The 14,496-nt window shown below is 42.0% G+C and overlaps 1 protein-coding gene across 2 annotated transcripts in view; it reads left to right on the top strand.

Moving 5' to 3' along the window:
- Positions 1–14,496, top strand: part of SOBP (sine oculis binding protein homolog) — a 346,453-nt gene that overhangs the window by 88,508 nt on the left and 243,449 nt on the right. For both annotated transcript variants that reach the window (XM_073576075.1, XM_073576074.1), the window contains one exon: positions 2,772–2,910. In XM_073576075.1, the coding sequence (XP_073432176.1) occupies positions 2,772–2,910 (139 nt within the window). The remainder of the gene's footprint in view (positions 1–2,771; positions 2,911–14,496) is intronic.

Raw genomic sequence — 14,496 nt, 5'->3', positions numbered from 1 at the left:
TCTTCCTTGGAAAACAGCTCGAGCTCAGTGAGGTTTGATGGAGATCGTTTGTGAACAGCAGTTTTCAGCTCTTTCCACAGATTCTCGATTGGATTCAGGTCTGGACTTTGACTTGGCCATTCTAACACCTGGATACGCTTATTTGTGAACCATTCCATTGTAGATTTTGCTTTATGTTTGGGATCATTGTCTTGTTGGAAGACAAATCTCCGTCCCAGTCTCAGATCTTTTGCAGACTCCAACAGGTTTTCTTCAAGGATGGTCCTGTATTTGGCTCCATCCATCTTCCCATCAATTTTAACCATCTTCCCTGATTGTTGTCCTATGGACAGACTGTTCCACCTCAGCTGCAGATCTCTGCAGTTCATCCAGAGTGATCATGGGCCTCTTGGCTGTATCTCTGATCAGTCTTCTCCTTGTTTGAGATGAAAGTTTAGAGGGACGGCCAGATCTTGGTAGATTTGCAGTGGTATGATACGCCTTCCATTTCAATATAATCGTTTGCACAGTGCTCCTTGGGATGTTTAAAGTTTTGGAAATCATTTTGTGTCCAAATCCGGCTTTAAACTTCTCCACATCAGTATCACAGACCTGCCTGTTGTGTTCCTTGGTCTTCATGATGCTCTCTGTGCTTCAAACAGAACCCTGAGACTATCACAGAGCAGGTGCATTTATACGGAGACTTGATTACACACAGGTGGATTATATTTATCATCATTAGTCATTTAGGACAACATTGGATCATTCAGAGATCCACAATGAACTTCTGGAGTGAGTTTGCTGCACTGAAAGTAAGGGGGCCGAATAATATTGCACGCCCCACTTTTCAGTTTTTGAATTTTCCAAAAAAATTAAAATAGCCAATAAATTTCGATCAACTTCACAATTGTGTCCCACTTGTTGTTGATTCTTCAGAAAAGGTTTACATTTGGTATCTTTATGTTTGAAGCATAATATGTGGGAAAAGATTAAAAAGTTCCAGGAGGCCGAATGCTTTCGCAAGGCACTGTGTGTGTGTGTGTGTGTGTGTGTGTGTGTATGTATATATATATATACAGTGGGGCAAAAAAGTATTTAGTCAGTCAGCAATAGTGCAAGTTCCACCACTTAAAAAGATGAGAGGCGTCTGTAATTTACATCATAGGTAGACCTCAACTATGGGAGACAAACTGAGAATAAAAATCCAGAAAATCACATTGTCTGTTTTTTTTTCATTTTATTTGCATATTATGGTGGAAAATAAGTATTTGGTCAGAAACAAGCAATCAAGATTTCTGGCTCTCACAGGCCTGTAACTTCTTCTTTAAGAGTCTCCTCTTTCCTCCACTCATTACCTGTAGTAATGGCACCTGTTTAAACTTGTTATCAGTATAAAAAGACACCTGTGCACACCCTCAAACAGTCTGACTCCAAACTCCACTATGGTGAAGACCAAAGAGCTGTCAAAGGACACCAGAAACAAAATTGTAGCCCTGCACCAGGCTGGGAAGACTGAATCTGCAATAGCCAACCAGCTTGGAGTGAAGAAATCAACTTTGGGAGCAATAATTAGAAAATGGAAGACATACAAGACCACTGATAATCTCCCTCGATCTGGTGCTCCACGCAAAATCCCACCCCGTGGGGTCAGAATGATCACAAGAACGGTGAGCAAAAATCCCAGAACCACGTGGGGGGACCTAGTGAATGAACTGCAGAGAGCTGGGACCAATGTAACAAGGCCTACCATAAGTAACACACTACGCCACCATGGACTCAGATCCTGCAGTGCCAGACGTGTCCCACTGCTTAAGCCTGTACATGTCCGGGCCCGTCTGAAGTTTGCTAGAGAGCATTTGGATGATCCAGAGGAGTTTTGGGAGAATGTCCTATGGTCTGATGAAACCAAACTGGAACTGTTTGGTAGAAACACAACTTGTGTTTGGAGGAAAAAGAATACTGAGTTGCATCCATCAAACACCATACCTACTGTAAAGCATGGTGGTGGAAACATCATGCTTTGGGGCTGTTTTTCTGCAAAGGGGCCAGGACGACTGATCCGGGTACATGAAAGAATGAATGGGGCCATGTATCGTGAGATTTTGAGTGCAAACCTCCTTCCATCAGCAAGGGCATTGAAGATGAAATGTGGCTGGGTCTTTCAACATGACAATGATCCAAAGCACACCGCCAGGGCAACGAAGGAGTGGCTTCGTAAGAAGCATTTCAAGGTCCTGGAGTGGCCTAGCCAGTCTCCAGATCTCAACCCTATAGAAAACCTTTGGAGGGAGTTGAAAGTCCGTGTTGCCAAGCGAAAAGCCAAAAACATCACTGCTCTAGAGGAGATCTGCATGGAGGAATGGGCCAACATACCAACAACAGTGTGTGGCAACCTTGTGAAAACTTACAGAAAACGTTTGACCTCTGTCATTGCCAACAAAGGATATATCACAAAGTATTGAGATGAAATTTTGTTTCTGACCAAATACTTATTTTCCACCATAATATGCAAATAAAATGATAAAAATACAGACAATGTGATTTTCTGGATTTTTTTTTCTCAGTTTGTCTCCCATAGTTGAGGTCTACCTATGATGTAAATTACAGACGCCTCTCATCTTTTTAAGTGGTGGAACTTGCACTATTGCTGACTGACTAAATACTTTTTTGCCCCACTGTATATATATATATACATACACAATTTTATGTGTGGCTCTTTGTCCTGATAACTTAATATTGTGGCAATTTTTTGTTCTTACAAATAACTACAATTTTTTTCTCTTTTATTTTAGAATTTTGCTGAGAATACCATGAATGAACTACTTGGCTGGTATGGTTATGACAAGGTGGAGTTGAAAGACGGGGAGGATATTGAAATCAAGAACTACCATACAGATGGGGAGGGACGACAGCATATTTCTGTTCTTAAAGGTAAAATAACTTTCATAAATTTGGGACATGAGGATAATGAAGTCGAAGAGAGAAAACTAAGCATGTTAACCCCTTAACAACCGCCGAAACACATTAAAACGGGGCCTTATTGCTTCATCGCTGTTTTAATGCAGCGATCGGGATTATGGGTGTAGCGCCCCCAAAGTCCGAAGATCTCAGGGGTCTCAGCTGAGACCCTGGAGAGCATGATCAGGGCCGGATTTTCCAGAACCTGGTCACGTGATAACGGCGAACACGTAAAAGTGTGTCCGCTACTAAAATAATTTATTTTTCTTCTGACATGATATACATGTCAGAGGAGAGAGAAACTATGTTCCCCAAGACACCCAGGTACCTCTGCCATCCCTTGGTCCCTTCTACTCCATCCCCCGGTCCCCTGCGTCCTCTTCCTGAAAAAAAAAAAGGCTGGCACCTGGCAACCCCATGGATTTTTCCTATTGGTTCCTTTTGATCACTGTGATGTACCCTGTCACAGTAATCAAAAGCCAATAGTTAGTATGTTACCACCCTGTGCCATCCCCTTAGTTAGATTTTTTTATTTTATAAGTTTTATTTTTTTCATTCTTTGTCATTAGGGTTAGGGTTGGAATTAGGGTTGCGGGTTAGGGTTTTTTATTACTTTTTAAAAAAAGATGACGATATGATGACTAATGTTGATGTTTCTTTTATGCATCATTTCCTGCTGTCCATTTAATAGAAGTGGCATTAGCAATTTCGCTCTACCAAATTGGAGTGATTGGTAAATGGGAATTGCTAAGTGGAGTAATGGAAAAATATTTGCATTTTATTTCCATTACATCAAGCCTAACAATGTTTTTATGTCTAACATATAACACTCACAATGGTTTTACATTGTGGTAGCATGCACTATTGTGCACATGGAGGTCTTGAAGTGGAGATCCACTTGAGATCCATATTAGATAACTAACGTTTGTCCAACAGGTATGGCCGTTTGGCTTGGCTGAGTGTTCTTGTGTTCTCTATCAAAGAGCATCAATGGCAGCTAAGGATCAACTAACGAAATTCCAAAGACCAGATTCTTCTATTTCCCAAAATCCTCTGACGGCAGAGAGGATGGAGGCCCCAATACATATTAGATGGTTAACCAATCAGCAACTTGTATCTAATGTGTATGAGTGCTTTACATGTAAATGGCTCTTGCTTTGGTGGCCATGGCCTGCTATTCATTTGAATTGTTGTCATGTAGTGCTTTATCTTCTCCAAGTTGCAGCAGAAAAAGTTTGACGGGCCTCAGCTTCCCCATTTTAATTACAGCTAAACACTAGAGTCTGTAATGTATAATAATTAGATCTGTCTCTTTAAGCAAGCCAGACTTATGGGACTTGGAGGGTGGAGACAAGAGGGATGAGAAGGGAAGTTTCAGTTTCACTTCTGTGTAGCATGGGAATGCAACTGTTATGCTGTGTGCTGGAGGACGAAGAATAAAACATATCTAAAGTTTAATACATTGAATTCGTCATAACGTGTGGATATTACAACTGGCGACGAGGATGGGATATAATCACCTACTGCTGTGAGTACGGACTCTATTTTACCGCTTCACACGCCAGCACCACTGAGAGACTCTATCATGGCTGACTACTTGCACACATTCCCACAGTTTGATATGACTGATGTCATTAATCTCTCCCATAACTGGAGAAAATGGCTAAACAGATTTGAGAATTTCCTAGAAGCCATGGACATAAAGGAGGAGAAAAGAAAGAGAGCTTTGCTCCTGCATTGTGCAGGCACAGGAGTCTATGACATATACAGTACGTTACCTGCAGCAGAAACAAACACATACAGCAACTGCACTAAAGCTCTCACTGGCTACTTCAACCCCAAACAGAATATCAGATATGATATGAAAGATATAAATTCAGGATTGCCAAGCAGCTTCCAGAAGAGTCCATAGACACTTATGTCACACGGCTGAAAGAGTTAGCACATGGATGTGCATTTACAGATGTAGATGATGAAATCCTAACTCAAATAATTGTCACCTGCTCGTCTAATAACCTAAGGCGTAAGGCTCTGCAGCAGGATATCTCTCTACATGATTTGCTCAAAATGGCCCGTGCTATAGAAATAGCAGATCATCAGGCTACCGTAATGGAGAATGGGGATAAATTACATGTGCATAATCTCAAACAGAAAAATTTACCAGACAAACAAGCCCAGAAACAGAAGAAATGTTATAGATGTGGACAGGATTTCCCTCACCACCAGAACAAATGTCCAGCTATGGGACAAACCTGCAGTAAATGTGGAAAAGGGAATCATTTTGCAGCTGTTTGCAAATCAGCGCACTACAAGCCTCCGCTGCCTATGACAAAATCTGCAGATGTAAAAGTGATAAATCAGGACACAGAAGAAATGTCTGCGACTGAGAACTATGTGTTCACTACCTCTGTCACTGGTTCAGTACAGTCTCCCTGTGTTACACTCTCAATCTGCAACACTGACATTACCTTTACAATAGATACAGGAACTTCAGTGGATATCATAGATGGCACTACATATGAACAATTGGAAACAAGGCCAGTCTTACAACAAGTGCAGACTAAAATTTTTCCTTATGGATCTAAAACACCTCTAGCTATAATGGGACAATTTGATGCTGAAATTAGATATAAAGAAAACAGGCAGAAAACCACTTTCCACACATTACAAGGATCGGGAGGATGTCTTCTCAGCTATCACACTGCCTTGGAGCTAGGGCTCATCCAGATTATTCATACCATAACTGACCCTGCGGATATGGATGTACAAACTATGGTGAACAGCTTTCCCTCCCTATTTAGTGGTTTGGGAAAACTAAAGGACTCTCAAGTACACCTTCATGTGGATGACAATGTTCGTCCAGTAGCCCAGCCTCACAGGCGTATTCCATTTCACCTGAGACAGAAGGTAGAAAAGGAACTCCAATTGCTCATGGATGAGGACGTTATTGAAACTGTTACTGGTCCCACTCCGTGGGTCTCTCCACTTGTGGTAGTTCCAAAACCAAAGACTCCTGATCAAGTGAGACTGTGTGTTGACATGCGCCTGCCCAACACCGCTATCCAGAGGGAAAGACATATCTCACATACGATTGATGACATTATTCATTTATTAAATGGAGCCACCGTCTTTTCAAAGCTCGACCTCAATAAGGGATATCATCAATTAGAACTGAGTCCAGAGTCCCGATATTTGACCACATTTTCCACCCATGTGGGCCTCAGAAGATACAAAAGATTGACTTTTGGAGTCTGCTCAGCAGCAGAAATTTTTCAGGATGCAATAAGGAGTGTCATTCAACACATCCCAAATGCCTTTAATTACAGTGATGACATATTGGTTTTTGGTAAAACTCAAGCTGAGCATAATCGTGCTCTATATGCTATCTTCGAATGCCTGCTTTCTGCTGGACTCACTTTAAACAAAGAGAAGTGCGAGTTTGACAAGGGTTCATTAGAATACTATGGTCACATCTTCTCGGCAAAAGGAGTACAACCAGACCCCAAGAAAGTGGAAGCTATCAGAACAGCCTCAATTCCACAGGATGCTAGTGAAGTGCGTTCTTTCCTTGGAATGGCAAGTTACTGTGCTAGATATATTCCGAATTTTTCAACAATCAGCAATCCACTACGGGAACTTACAAAACAAAGTTGTATTTTTCAATGGTCTCAAGGCTGTCAGGCCTCTTTTGAAACAATTAAAAATGAACTCTGCTCGACAACCACTATGGCTTATTTTGATCCAGCTCTTCGAACTGAACTGATTGTGGACGCCAGTCCCGTGGGATTGGGTGCTATTCTAGCGCAATACAAGGATAACAATCAAAATCCTCACATCATTTCTTATGCAAGTAAGAGCTTAACAAACACTGAAAGAAAATATTCTCAACCTGAAAAAGAAAGCTTGGCAGTTGTCTGGGGATGTGAACACTTTCACTTATTTCTCTATGGAGCTCCCTTCACCATTGTCACAGATCATCAAGCACTTCTTACAATTTTTGGAAATCCCAGAGCTAAAATGCCTGCACGAATTGAATGATGGGGCCTACGTCTACAGGACTACAACTATAAAATTGTTCACAAACCTGGACAATACAGCAATCCGGCTGATTATCTTTCAAGACATCCTACTAATGATGATATACCTGTGCATTCCTCCATTGAAGAATACCTACGTTTTGTTACAGATCATGCCGTGCCAAAAGCACTTTCTCTTGATCAATTTATAAATGAAACAACAAAAGACAAGACACTCTGTGCCCTAATACAAATCATCCAAAATCGAAGGTGGCATGAAATTCAAAAAGAAAAATTTCCTGATTCTGAGATTGATCTGAAAGAGTTAAAACTATTCTCAAACATACGTGAGGAATTATCAGTCACTGAAGAACACCTCATTCTTCGAGGTACCAAACTAGTCGTACCTAAGACTTTGCGTAACTTAGTCATACAGATAGCACATGAAGGTCACTTAGGAATTGTTGGCACAAAGAAGTTACTCAGAGAAAAAGTGTGGTTCCCAAATATGGATCACTTGGTGGAAGAAAAGATTAGACGCTGTTCTACTTGTCAATTAATCACTCCATCATCAAACTTAGAGCCATTACAAATGTCTCCGTTACCCACTGCTGTCTGGGAGGAAGTGGCAGTCGATATATATGGACCATTGCCAAATGGCCAATACATTCTCGTAACAATTGATGAATATTCTCGATACCCTGTCATTTCATTTATCTCTTCAACATCTGCTAATAATGTCATACCAGAGCTGGACGACATTTTCTCGGCATATGGTATTCCAAAAGTGGTCAAAACAGACAATGGACCTCCATTCAATGGACATGTGTTTACACAATTTTCTGAATACTTGGGATTCAATCACAGGAAAATCACACCTTGCTGGCCGCAAGCCAATGGAATTGTGGAACGTTTTATGCGCACACTGGGGAAACGTATCAAGGCAGCGAGTCTGGAGCACATCCCACTGAAACAGTCATTATACAAATTCATGCGTAATTACCGCAATACGCCACACTCCACTACTAATGCTGCTCCAGCTCATTTAATGTTCAGCAGAACCCTGCGTATACGTCTCCCTGATGTGACCAGCCATCCCCGACCGAGTGACTCCTCAGTGAGATCCACAGATTTCTCCAACAAACAAGCCATGAAACGTTATGCAGACAGAAGGCGAAGGACACAGTCAAGTGCCATAACGCAAAATTCTTCATATTTTAAAGTCATACCGCAGAATGATGACAATGAACTCTCTTTGGTGGAAGATTTGGTATCCGATGGTGGAGAGGACCAACAAGAGGTAGCTGGTCCATCAACAATGAACTCTCTCAATGAGCCCAGACGTTATCCTACACGAGAGAGAAGAGCTCCATCGAGGCTTATTGAAGAAGTGTAACTACAGTTTTGTTTGTTTTTTGTTGTTGTTTGTTTCTCTGGTTTTAGAATTGAACAAATAAGACAAAACGGACATATGATTTCTTTGGACGTTTTCATGTTGTTGCATTTATCAGTAATATAGATTATTTATAAAAAAAAAAAAAAAAAAAAATGGGGATGATGTAATGTATAATAATTAGATCTGTCTCTTTAAGCAAGCCAGACTTATGGGACTTGGAGGGTGGAGACAAGAGGGATGAGAAGGGAAGTTTCAGTTTCACTTCTGTGTAGCATGGGAATGCAACTGTTATGCTTTGTGTTGGAGGACGAAGAATAAAACATATCTAAAGTTTAATACATTGAATTCGTCATAACGTGTGGATATTACAGAGTCCTCAGGAGCTAAATCAGCAGCTATCAACTAATCAGCTGATCTTTTTATTTTTTCTATCCAGCTTTTACATCTTTTTCTCAGTTTTTTGCCTTGCTAGCTGTAGGTCAACTGGAAAAAATAAAGTGCATTACATACATTGAACCTTTCTGTGCCATATTTAATCCTTTTGTGCCTTTTCGGGTGTTGACATTTTTATTTTTATGAACATGCTTTCAGTATGTCAATTTTGTTCATGCATCTCCCTATTGATTTCTCTGCAAGATAATTAAACCCATTAAAAATGGTTATGTATAAAAAAAAAAGTCACAAATAAGGGTGGCTAGTATGTTTTTAATTAGATTGTCACATTTTCCAAATTCAGATAAATTGAGGTGTTGATGCGTTCCGGCCTCAAAGTGGCCCACACATACAGGGTTGTCATCAGTGTTTGGCGTAAAAGCAGATTGTCAATCCAAAAACTGTTAATACTTTTTGGAATAGAGATTATGACTGGCGACCGCATTGAGTTGAGTTGACCCTTCTATTCAGAATCCTAGATATGATTGAATTTTTCCCATTGCAAAAAAAAAAATACAAATTATTTATTCCTGCTGATTTTGTTCCATTGCATTATTTGGGAGTGTAAACTGTCGAATAAGTTGCCTTGCTTACTGAAACTGGGCATCAAATAAAAAAAATATGTTAATTGGCAAGATTCAGGAGAAGTTCAAATTTCCTCTTACTTGTATGTTGACAGAATATTTCAGAGGCAAAAATAGCTCAGTCTTGAAGCTTGGGATATGTGTTAGGCGCTGCCAGTATAAATAAGAACTGATATAACAGTATAGATTGTGATCATTTGTCTCTTGCCAGGACAACCAAATAAATAATGTAAAGACACCATCAGAAATGAAGCTGAAGAAAGGGCCAATTACACCATACTGACATTGACAAAATCTAATGATTTAATGGAAAATATAAAAGGGTACAGTCTAAGTGATTAGTAAAAATGGATTTTTTTTTCTTGTTAACAATAATAGACACTGGGGGTAGCAGAGAAAACTTAGACCATGTTCACACGTTCAGTTTTTTACCTCAGTATCTATAAGCCAAAACCAGGAGAGGAACATTCAGAGGAAAAGTATAAGGCCACATGCACATGTTGAGTATTTGGTGAATTTTTTACCTCAGTATTTGTAAGCCAAAACAGAGTGGGTGAGAAATTCAGAAGAGACAGCGGAAAAAAATGGAATGATTTCCCTATTTATGAAGTCATGTCCTGAGAAGTCTTCAATTTTGTTGGCTCTAAGTGATGTGACCCAATTATATGACGCATGACAGATTTAATAAATAGGTAACACCTGGCATTGTTAACTAAAATGAAATACAGTACTAATATCACTTGGACATATCACTGTTGGGTAAAAAGAGACTAGTTAGGAAGCAGGGAAGCAGGGTGGGACTGGGGTGTCTGGGACCCACCAGGGGAATGCAAATATCTGTCTGTCGTTATCCCCATTATATTGGAGCATCGGCTGTACAACACAGGCGACTCCTGCACATCTACTGTGCGCCCCCATAACTGGGATGTATAATTATGGTAATTTAGATTAATGGGGTTCTTTGGATAAAACAAGTTATCACCGATCCATGTGCTCCACAGGATAGGTGATTGCTTAGGTCCGACCATTAGAAACTGCACCGACTGGAAGAATGAGGAAGTTTTATCGCTGATAGGACACTTATCCTCATTTTAAAATGGAGCAGCAGGTGGGATGTCTGAACGCAGCTCCATTCATTCTCTTTGGGGCTTCTATAAAAAAACCAAGTGCAGCCACTAGGGGAAAGAATGGATCAGTGGTCAAGTCGGACAAGCCACTCCAGTTTAATGGGGATAAAAAGTTCCACATTTTGCTGAATGGGTCCATGTAGTTAGACCTCCTGTCACGACTGCAGCCGCAGAAGCGGCCCAGCAGGCGCCTCCACGCCGATGGCGAGGAGCGGGCATCCCCCAGGGATGCAATATGGACCCTCTATACTGCAGAGGGGGACCTGGGCCTACCCAAACTAGGGAAGGGCAGCGACCGGGATTCTGTGGCAGCTGAGCATGTGGACAAGGACACGTAGGACTTGATGACACCGCACAACTTCAGGTATAAATAAACTTTACTTAAAGTAAAGACACAGTACATAGACAAAACCAGGACACACAAGGTCATCAGGACACACAAGGTCATCAGGACACATGAGGTCATCAGGACACACGAGGACATCAGGACATCAGGATACACAAAGTCATCCGGACGCAGGCAGGACATCAGGGTCACCCACAGGATATCAGAGTCACCGGCAGACATCAGACGGGAGTCCTTTGGTTCCGGACATCCAACATGACCTACAGGCACCACTGCAGTCAGCCAGCGGTCATCATGTTCCAGGCTGCGGTTGTCACGCTCTGGACATCGGACCTAGGAAGGAACTCAAGCGTGATGGTGCTAACACCGCAGGATTGCTGGGCCTGCATGGAGCTAGCACCGCATGGTAGTGAGAGCACAGCATAACAGATGCTCAGCAGGAACACCGGTTGCAAGAGTCTCAGAGTCACTGGGTGTGGGGCTCCAAACACAGAGGGATTCCAGGAACATAACACAGCAGACAGTTCAGACATAGTCAGGTAAGGGATAGGTACAGGATCAAGGATTCAAGCCCGGATATACCGCCTCCGGGGCAGGGCGAGGGTACAGGACAAAGCAGGAATCAAGGCAGGGACTTTGGTACCATAACCGAGACAGATGAGGTCCAGAGACACAGACACGTGACACACATGGCAAAGTGCAGGAGCTTTGTGAGTAGCTCTTGCCCCACCCACAGGGCAGGGTAAGTTTATAAAGGGGCTGCCCCTCAGCAATTGGCTGGGGACAGCATTTCAAGTACACACACTAACCCTGATAAAAGCAGGGAAGGTGTGGCTGCGCACGCCCTAAGCACATACAGAAACCATTGCAGCACAGTCAGTGCAGGAACTGCAGCCTAGAGCACCTGGCCATGGCTGCCAGCCAAGACACACATGGAAAGTCATGCATCAGCTGCAAATGACCTCACAACCCGCAGACAGCTTCCACAGCGGCAACCAGGGACCGCACATGCGAATGGTCAAGTCGCAGAGCAAAGACCCAACACCACATGTGCAGCTCGCAGCAGAGCAGGGAACCGAGCAGGCTCCACACAGGTAAAAGCCAGCAGTATCCCAGCTCAATTAGGGGGAAAGGAGTAAGGGGTTAAAGCAAAAAACATGCATTGTCACACCGACAACCAAATACAAACAGAACGGCGTGACACCTCCACCAATCAATATGTTAACACTTATCCTGTGGATAGGTGATTACTTTTTTCCACAGGAAACCCCTGTAAGTGCATCTCTGCCGCTGTGTAGAAAGTATTTAATCTCTAATGGAAATAAAGAATCTTCTCCTAATTAATATTAGAGAGAACAAATGACCGCCACACACAACACAATCCCCTATATCAAGTCCAATAATACCACCACACCATGAACAGACCACATAGTGACCGAATAATACTACATACAAGGGACAAATACCTACCGCCACACTGTGATCAGACCACATTACCACCACATAGTGACCAAATAATATGACATATTACCAGCATATAGGGACCAAAAAATACCACATACAAGGAGAAATACTGCCACACCGTGACCAGACCACAAATTACCACCACATAGTGACCGAATACTACAATACTGATTATGAATACAAACCACAATGCTAATAACACTGTTATTACCACCAGTGACATTATACACAGTACCTCTGTATATAGTGTCAGTGTACAGGTAATACAGTGATCACCAGTGTCATTATACACAAGAGCTCTGTACGAGAGTGTCAGTGTACAGGTAATACAGTGACCACCAGTGACATTAAAAACAGGGTGGCACATGTTATGGAGCTGAAACTCCTAAACCCTTCATCCAATTTTAATGTTGATACCCTCAAATGAAAGCTGAAAGTCTGAACTTCAACTGCATCTGAATTGTTTTGTTTAAAATTTATTGTGGTAATGTCTAGAACCAAAATTAGAAAAATGTTGTCTCTGTCCAAATATATATGGACCTAACTGTATGCATCCTGGTCACTTGCCCTGCCCCCCTCAACCATAAATCTATCTTGGCCCACCATATATATGCATACTGGCTGTACCCTATATATGCATCCTGGCTCCCCATATATCCATCCTGGTCCCTTGTCCTGCCCCTCCCCCATATATCCATCCTGGCCCCCCCATTAGGGTGACCGCAAAAAATCGATGTCGGAATTTTGTCCGTCTGGACCCCACAAAACGATTCCCCTTTCCAGATATTGAGATAGCCAAAATTTGAGCTCGATCAAACGACGTTAACCCGTGCCGCTCGTCGCTCAAAGTTTGAAAAAATCCAAATTGAGGTATTTTAAGATTTAGGTATTTTGCATAGTCTGTTAGACTATAAAGAATGTGACAACAACATTGCAGAAATAGCCCTGACCAAATTTTCGAACCATTTGTGGTATTTGAATGCAGAGTTGGTGGGATTATCGTTTTTTGATCCCACCATTACAGACAATGAAAAGTTGTTAATGGCTAATAAATTGCTCAGTAGCACAGATGAACCATCAGAGCATGCTAGGGTTGTAAATCCAAAAGTTAGGAAAGAAAAATTAAAAGAGGTAGGAAGTAACCGACTTTAACGACCTTCTGACAAAAGATGAAGAACAAAAGCAATATGTCCTGCAAGTTGTAAGCAAATGCCGAGCATTATATTCTGACGTTTCAAAAACTACTTTAACAAAAGCTCTAGAATAGATTAGATAACTATGTAAAATTATCAACTCATGTAGGTTAGCGTGCTCTGATGGTTCATCTGTGCTACTGAGCAATTTATTAGCCATTAACAACTTTTCATTGTCTGTAATGGTGGGATCAAAAAACGATAATCCCACCAACTCTGCATTCAAATACCACAAATGGTTCGAAAATTTGGTCAGGGCTATTTCTGCAATGTTGTTGTCACATTCTTTATAGTCTAACAGACTATGCAAAATACCTAAATCTTAAAATACCTCAATTTGGATTTTTTCAAACTTTGAGCGACGAGCGGCACGGGTTAACGTCGTTTGATCGAGCTCAAATTTTGGCTCTCTCAATATCTGGAAAGGGGAATCGTTTTGTGGGGTCCAGACGAACAAGATTCTGACATTTTTTCCCCCCATATGAGATCAGGTCACCCTACCCCCCCATATATGCAGTCTGGCCCCCTCATATATATTAATCCTGCCCCCCCCATATATCCATCCTGACCCGCCATATATTTGCATCCTGGCCCCCCATATATATGCATCCTAGTCCCTTGTCCTGCCCCACCCATAAATCCATCCTGGACACCCATATATATATACATTCTGGCTCCCTCATATATCCATCTTGGCACCCCATATCTCCATCATGGTCCCTTGTCCTGCCACCCCCATATATCCATTCTAGCCTCCCATATGTATCCATCTGGCCCCTAGTCCTGTCCCCCCATATTTCCATCCTGGCCCCCCATGTGTATCCATCCTGGCTCCCCATATGTATTCATCCTGGCCGCCCCCATGTGTATCCATACAGGCCTCTTGTCCTACCCCTGCCCCCCCACATGTGTATCCATCCTGGCCCCCCCGTATGTATATCCATCCTGACACCCTGTATGTGTATCCATCCTGGCACCCCTTATGTGTATCCATCCAAGCC

This window comes from Dendrobates tinctorius, unplaced genomic scaffold, assembly GCF_039654945.1.
Source record: "Dendrobates tinctorius isolate UK_male_01 unplaced genomic scaffold, ASM3965494v1 ptg000046l, whole genome shotgun sequence".
NCBI lineage: Eukaryota > Metazoa > Chordata > Amphibia > Anura > Dendrobatidae > Dendrobates > Dendrobates tinctorius.
Note: the sequence above shows the minus strand (reverse complement) of the source record. Positions and strands in the feature narration are given on the sequence as shown.